At 45.9% G+C, this 7,380-nt stretch overlaps 1 protein-coding gene across 1 annotated transcript; it reads left to right on the top strand.

The window, feature by feature from the left end:
* ankrd46b (ankyrin repeat domain 46b) lies at window positions 1-7,001 on the top strand. Its single transcript, XM_068708105.1, has 4 exons — window positions 1-108; window positions 1,633-1,975; window positions 5,696-5,854; window positions 5,995-7,001. The coding sequence occupies exons 2-4, from the start codon at window positions 1,665-1,667 to the stop codon at window positions 6,209-6,211; spliced, it is 687 nt and encodes a 228-aa protein (XP_068564206.1). The 5' UTR covers window positions 1-108; window positions 1,633-1,664; the 3' UTR covers window positions 6,212-7,001.
* The last annotated feature ends 379 nt before the right edge of the window (window positions 7,002-7,380 follow it).

The raw sequence follows: 7,380 nt of genomic DNA, 5'->3' as shown, positions 1-7,380 counted from the left end.
CCGTGCTGTGGTTTGGTAAACAGAAGAATCACAACAACACTGCTAGTAACGTTAGCTTAAAGAAGAGCGAAGTGTATTTTTTTCTGCGTATTGGGAACATATTAACAGGTGAGTAATAACACTGACGGACTCAACATCTTCTTAAATACGTGTTTAGCTCGTGTGCACGTTTCTACAATTATTAAATTACGCGTTAATCTGTTTCAGGTGTGTGTAAAGACGTTAGCCTGCTAGCTAACATTAGCTCCGCTAGCTTCTTTACGTTAGCTTTCAAGATTATCGCCTGCTAACGGTTTGTTTTGGGCAACTGCTGCAGTCTGTAATGTCGCGGTGTGCTAAGAGTTGGATACGTCATAACAATAAATTATGATTTAACGTTCATCACTGCAAGCTAGTTGAAGCTACATTAGCTAGCTGTAACACACTAATTACCCGTTACAAATAGCTATAAAACGTTAGCTACACTGGCTCAGATGTTTCTGTCACTTCGTCTGGACATAAAGGACATTTAGAGGTGTCCATGGCAGACTTTATAAAGTTATGTGTACAGGTAATGTTCTCTGTCAATAATGTAGTATTCTGTATGTCCAGGTGGTAACTAATGTACAGTAATACATGGCAGTACTTAGCTAGAAGTGAATTACAATGCACAGTATTTCATCCACTTTAAGGTAACAGAAAGCACCGATAAATAAAGTGAAGCGTTACACAGACCACAAAGTGTCTGTGGGTCAAGTGTGTCCCGGCTAGCCAAGCAGTTCTATTCACAGCCCACTAAATATGGTGAATACATGATTATTACTGCGTAGTATGCCAAGAAATGCCCGGATGTATATTAGCAGTATTGCTTGAACTGCTCATAATCAATAGAAATGCTGGTCGATCCTGACGAGGATCGCTTTAGCTGTAACTGCTCTGAACAAACGGATCTGTTAAACCCCTCAGACATACGGGGTGTAACGGTTCACAACATTCACGGTTCGGTTCGGTGCGACACAGTGGTGGTTCGGTTCGGTACGGTTTCGATACAGCAGAAAACTAGAAATGCCAGAGAAATGTCCTTGATTTTAAAATATATTTATTCATTAAAACTTTTTTTTAACTTTGAACAATGATGGAACAATACCCGAGTGACCCGTCTTCTGGGGCGTCTTCTTAGCAGCGTGTAAAATAAAAACAGTTTCTTAGAAAAACTAAAAACTAGTTTGTTTGTTAGTTAAACAAAAGAAACAATGCTGTTTTGTGTGTGTGTGTGTGTGTGTGTGTGTGTGTGTGTGTGTGTGTGTGTGTGTGTGTGTGTGTTGACCTGCAGTCAAGTTTTTCCTGTTTGAGTTAACATGTCTGAGGTATTCCCATTGATGTAGCCTACGCTCATAGAGCAAATGCGACATACCGTTGTCGTTTCATCCACCACTCTCTCTCTCTCCATCGCCCTCATAATTCACAGGGAAACCACAGTGGCTCCAAACACCAGACTTGTAGGCCGTTGGAGGATCTTCCGTGAGCCTCGTACCGAACGGTTCAATACGAATACGTGTATTGTTCCTCCCCTAACGTCTACTATTCAGTGCTAATAATCGTCATTGACACTGAAACATATGTCCTGTTTTTCCTCTTCGATCCTCACCGCAGGTACGCTGGAATTTTCTGACACCCACTCGGACATGTCCTATGTCTTCATCAACGACTCGTCGCAGACCAACGTGCCTCTGCTGCAGGCCTGCATCGATGGAGACCTGCCTTTCGCCAAGCGGCTCCTGGAGACGGGATGCGACCCCAACATCCGGGACAACCGGGGCCGCACCGGGCTGCACCTAGCCGCCGCAAGAGGGAACGTGGACATATGCCGCCTCCTGCACAAGTTCGGGGCTGATCTGTTGGCAACGGATTTTCAGGGAAACACGGCCCTCCATCTGTGTGGTCATGTGGATACTATACAGTTCCTGGTTTCCAACGGGCTGAAGATCGATATCTGGTAAGAAATGTGATGCTTAGACGATGAAGATGATGTTGAATGATGACTTTTTAATCTATCACATTACCATTGGCGCACTAACTGGTGCGTAACATGTAAGCAAGCCAATCAGAATGGCAGCTAATGCTACATGCAGACCTGTGCAGAAGGATGCTAATGCTACACGTAGACCTGTGCAGAAGGATGCTAATGCTACATGCAGACCGGTCCAGAAGGATGCTAATGCTACACGTAGACCTGTGCAGAAGGATGCTAATGCTACACGTAGACCTGTGCAGAAGGATGCTAATGCTACACGTAGACCCGTGCAGAAGGATGCTAATGCTACACGTAGACCCGTGCAGAAGGATGCTAATGCTACACGTAGACCGGTGCAGAAGGATGCTAATGCTACATGCAGACCGGTCCAGAAGGATGCTAATGCTACACGTAGACCCGTGCAGAAGGATGCTAATGCTACACGTAGACCCGTGCAGAAGGATGCTAATGCTACACGTAGACCCGTGCAGAAGGATGCTAATGCTACATGTAGACCGGTCCAGAAGGATGCTAATGCTACACGTAGACCCGTGCAGAAGGATGCTAATGCTACACGTAGACCCGTGCAGAAGGATGCTAATGCTACATGTAGACCGGTCCAGAAGGCTGCTAATGCTACATGCAGACTGGTCCAGAAGGATGCTAATGCTACACGTAGACCTGGATAAAACCTGGATATCCTAGTCCTAGAGTACTCGTAGTAGATTAGTAAGTGTGGTGAACCGCAGCAGAGTTTAGTCATCCAGGGTTCATTCTGTGACTGATGTGGTTACTGAGTCGGTGCAGAAATCAGCGGCTGAGATGTTCAGGGGTTGATAAGCATCATGCAGGCGGACCATCAAAGTGACAGGTACTGTTATGATCTCGCAGACATGGATACTAAATAGCCCGGTTTCTCATGTGTCATGAGAGGGGGGGGGGGGGGGGGGGGGGGTTTGGCATCGGCGGATCTGAGGGTGCGGTTGGCAGCGTGTCGATGCAGGAGGTCAGAAAGGTGTGAAGGACCTACAGTTGCACTCAAAATGATTCAACCCCCATTGAAAATAGGTTTATTGGCAAGAGTTACAAACTTTCAGCTGTTTTCAATACACGGCTCAAACAAGGACAATTTAAAAAGCTCAACACGACTAATACTACAAGTGGTTTGTCCTCGTTCAACACAACGTTACACTTTTAATGACGACTGCAGTCTCAAAATGATTCAACCTGTTCATGACCAGCATCTTTAGTGCTTAGTAGAGCACCCTTCTGCTGTTACGACCTGATGCAAACGTGACGCACAGCCAGACGCCAGGTTCTGACAGCGGTCCTGAGGAGTCTGAGCCCACTCCTCGTGAACAGTGGCCTCCAGCTCTCTGATGTTCTCGGGTTTGCTGCAACCGCCTTCTTCAAATCTCACCTGAGAGTTTCTGTGGGGTTCAAGTCAGGCCACCGTGACAGACACTCCAGAGTCTCCCAGGATCTTTTCTGAAACCTGCTCAGACTTGCTCTGTCAAATTGTGTCCAGATGTGCGTCCAGCCTGGTGCTGGCAGAGGCGGGGGAGGGGGGGGGGGGGGGTGTTCTTCTTTCTTCTTCTGGGACAGGCTGCACTGGATCCCTCAGAGCGGACTGTTTTTACCTAAAGATAAAATGCACGGCCCGAACGTCAACTCCACCGTGTCCCAGCATCAGTCACCATAACTACAGCTGTGATCACACAACACGTGATTGTGTCCAGCATTCTTTATCTTTGGAGGCTCCCTGTTTGCTTTATTTACACTACATTTCTCTGACATGGAATTTATGCAGGAGTTGAAGATGTGTGTGCTTTAGTGCTGTCAGAGGCGACGGTTTGCTCTGTGTGTGTGTGTGTGTGTGTGTGTGTGTGTGTGTGTGTGTGTGTGTGTGTGTGTGTGTGTGTGTGTGTGTGTGTGTGTATGTGTGTGTTGAATATGCAGGAGCCCACACCCAACGTTTAATACAAACTGAAGCAGAAAGAGTAAAGCATGATATGCAGCAACATGTGTGGATGTAGTTTAGTTCCCGCAGCTGACGGCTGTCCTCCATCATGCTGACGGTTTAGCAGTACTTCCGTTATCTATTTGTCACCTTAACAGAATACTTGGAAGTAAAATACATTATCCTTCACATTGTCTTTAGATATTAAATCAACCTCTTTTGTTGTTTGTGTTTGGATTCACCTGAATGCACCTTCGGTTAAGGCTGCGTGGCGATCATTAATAATAGTACAGAAATATGATAATAACTCGCCTCAGCCCACAGTCTGGGTTATACTCTCTGGTAGGAACCTGTGAGGGTCTGTCTGTCTGTCTGCGTGACTGTTGAGTCACGCCTGTACTGGTTCTGTCACCTGCACACTTCTGGGCACAAATATTAAGCGAGACAGAGAACAGGAACATATTCTTTAAGTATTAATAAGTATAACTGTTCATCAAAATGACTGACATTACTCGGCGGATATTCAAACATCCCCTCACATTTGGAGCTGTGGGAATATTCATGTTCTTCTCTCAAACCACGCAGGTGAAACAACTCCACTCAACTCCACCGTGTCCCAGCATCAGTCACCATAACTACAGCTGTGATCACACAACACGTGATTGTGTCCAGCATTCTTTATCTTTGGAGGCTCCCTGTTTGCTTTATTTACACTACATTTCTCTGACATGGAATTTAGTTTCTAGTTGGAGTCATGCCACCCACAACCTTTTCAGCTTTAGTGCTGTCAGAGGCGACGGTTTGCTCTGTGTGTGTGTGTGTGTGTGTGTGTGTGTGTGTGCGTGTGCTTGTGCTTGTTTGCTTGCTTGCATGGCAACCACAATGCAAGTCTTTTTCTTAAACTTCCCCCAGCTTCTCATATTTCAGTTGGCTGTGTGCAACAAGTTTTACTCTCTCACATGTCTGCATGCTCAGTGTGAGTTGTCTGCTTATATTTCATCAACCAATCAAAGGTCTTGTCTCTACAGTGGGCTCATACTATTTGTCTGAAGCCTGTCGTTTTATTCAAAGGCTGAGGAGTTGAATGAGTAGATCCTCCTCACAGAGGAGGGGTTGTGTGCTCAGTAGGCCGTGTGACTCTCTATTTGTTTCTCTCAATAGCTCAATGAAAAGACAGCCATGGTGTTTCTCCCTTAGCATGGAGAAGCTGTAGCACAGGAGCTCATCAACCAGTTTAGTCATTTTAAGAATCAGTTTAAGTAAGTAATGCTCAATCTGCTAAATACACACGGTGTGTTTGAGTGTCTGAGTGTGTTACACTAAATGTGTCACACAGGGAGCTCAGGTGTTTACACTGCTGAGCCACGCTCACTTCAAATAGCAAAGCCGCCACACAAAAGGAAGACTCTGCAGATTAAGCTCTACTTAGCACGAGAATAAAGGTGAACAGTAGTATAGAAACGTTTTGACTAAGACAAAGAAGTTCATTCAGTCACAATGATCGTTCATTCCCTGCAGAGTGTCAGTGAGAGACGCGGTCACTACCTTTAAAGGCTCCCTGCTCCTTTTACTGCACTATAAGTCTGAATCTTGAAGCAGTCCTTCTGACTGTGCAGGATCAATGTATTTCAGACAACATACTCTGTGTGTGTGTGTGTGTGTGTGTGTGTGTGTGTGTGTGTGTGTGTGTGTCCTTCGTTTCTAACCGTGTGTCTCTCTGTCGCTTTGTCTCCGCTCAACAGTAACCACAATGGCTCCACCCCTCTGGTGCTGGCGAAGAGACGCGGCGTCAACAAGGACGCCATCCGTCTGCTGGAAGGCCTGGAGGAGCAGGAGGTGAAGGGCTTCAACCGGGGACCCCACTCCAAACTGGAGACCATGCAGATGGCCGACAGCGAGAGGTGAACCACGCGTGTGAGAGTGTGAGGAAGGATGGAAGTTGTTTTAGGACATTGCTTCTACTTCTTGCGTTTGGAGTACGGCTCCCGTTTGTAACAGCGACGTCCTCCGTCCGTCTGTCCATCTGTCTCTCTGTCCCCAGCGCGATGGAGAGCCACTCCTTACTCAACCCCAACCTGCAGAGCAGCGAGGGCGTCCTGTCCAGCTTCCGGACCACCTGGCAGGAGTTCGTGGAGGATCTGGGCTTCTGGAGGGTGCTGCTGCTGCTGGTGGTCATCGCCCTGCTCTCCCTGGGCATCGCCTACTACGTCAGCGGGGTGCTGCCGTTCTCCACCAGCCAGCTGGAGCTGGTGCACTGAGAGGGGGGAGGGGAGGGGGAGGGGGGGGTCATCCAAACAGTGAAACATCATATTGTATTGTCGGGGGAGTATTAGCTTGAGGAGGTGAGCAGGAGGACCCAGGAGTCTCACACTAACAACATGAGGTTGTTTAAATGTTGCGTAACATTTAAAGTGAGGTCACAAGCAGTGCGAGGGAGAAACACGCTCCTGTTTTAGTTTTTAATGTCGTTTCCATGCAGGACACCTCCTTTCATTCCTACTGTATGTTCTGTTACACGCTGTACGCCGCCAGTGTTTCTCATCTTTTACTCTCCTATTTGTCTGATGTCTCTCCGTTGTTATTTATCAGATATCTCTCCTGCGGCCTCTTGATCCGTTTACTCTGCACCGTGCTGGAGACGGTTTCGTTGCGATGGAGCGCCTCGGCTGCGTGCCTTTTTTGAGAGACGGCTTCACGCTTCACGCTTTCAGCTCGTTGCAGACATTCCCGCCGGAAGCATGCGGCTCTGTTGCATCTAAATCATGTATCGTCATATTTAGGCACAACGCTCATGAAGTGTAGGATTGTAACAGCAGACTAACAATGTTTGGCTCTATATTCACTTTATCTTATTAGCCGACTTGTAACCCGTGTAGAATTGATTTCTTGTAGCTTTTCCCACCTGGTGATCTTTTTTTTTATTTGAAGTGAATCCTAATTTAATGTGGAAATATAATAAAATCATGTGTATGTATGATTCTAATCAGCCATGTTGTCAGATTTCTGATTCATCTGCTGATCAGCGCATTAATAAATATTTACACAATGTCTTTAATCCATCCAGTGTCATTCTTTATTGTTCTGCTCTCATAAAACCCTTTAAACGTATTTATTGAATCAATCAGAAACATGTCTTCAGATATTAAAACTTGGAAAATGTGTATGTTTCAAAATAAGAGCATGTGAGGGATCAAAAACACTGTGTCTCAAACAGTCATAGTAAAAATATACTTTAGTGTAACATTGATAGATTTTAATCCTATTAATATTCCCCTTGTCACTTTATTCTATTAAGGGGTTAATGATGATGTTAAGTTTAGGAAATAAGGTTCCTTCAGCCCAGTACAGGGATGTAAACAGGAAGTATAATATTGCGGTAATTCATAGTTGGGCCCTAAAGTCATGCGCGTAGAACCCATGAAGTACT

Source organism: Cebidichthys violaceus, unplaced genomic scaffold, assembly GCF_023349555.1.
Source record: "Cebidichthys violaceus isolate CVI_PGR_0920_01 unplaced genomic scaffold, fCebVio1.0.p SCAF_133, whole genome shotgun sequence".
Classification (NCBI taxonomy): Eukaryota; Metazoa; Chordata; class Actinopteri; order Perciformes; family Stichaeidae; genus Cebidichthys; species Cebidichthys violaceus.
The sequence above is the reverse complement of the archived record's forward strand: the minus strand, read 5'-3'. Positions and strand labels throughout refer to the sequence as shown.

Excerpts from the sequence above, each read along its gene's own strand:
- ankrd46b (XM_068708105.1), top strand. The coding sequence starts at position 1,665 with ATGTCCTATGTCTTCATCAACGACTCGTCGCAGACCAACGTGCCTCTG. Across the intron at positions 1,976-5,695 it reads GGGCTGAAGATCGATATCTG|TAACCACAATGGCTCCACCC; the intron begins GTAAGAAATGTG and ends TCCGCTCAACAG. Across the intron at positions 5,855-5,994 it reads CAGATGGCCGACAGCGAGAG|CGCGATGGAGAGCCACTCCT; the intron begins GTGAACCACGCG and ends CTCTGTCCCCAG.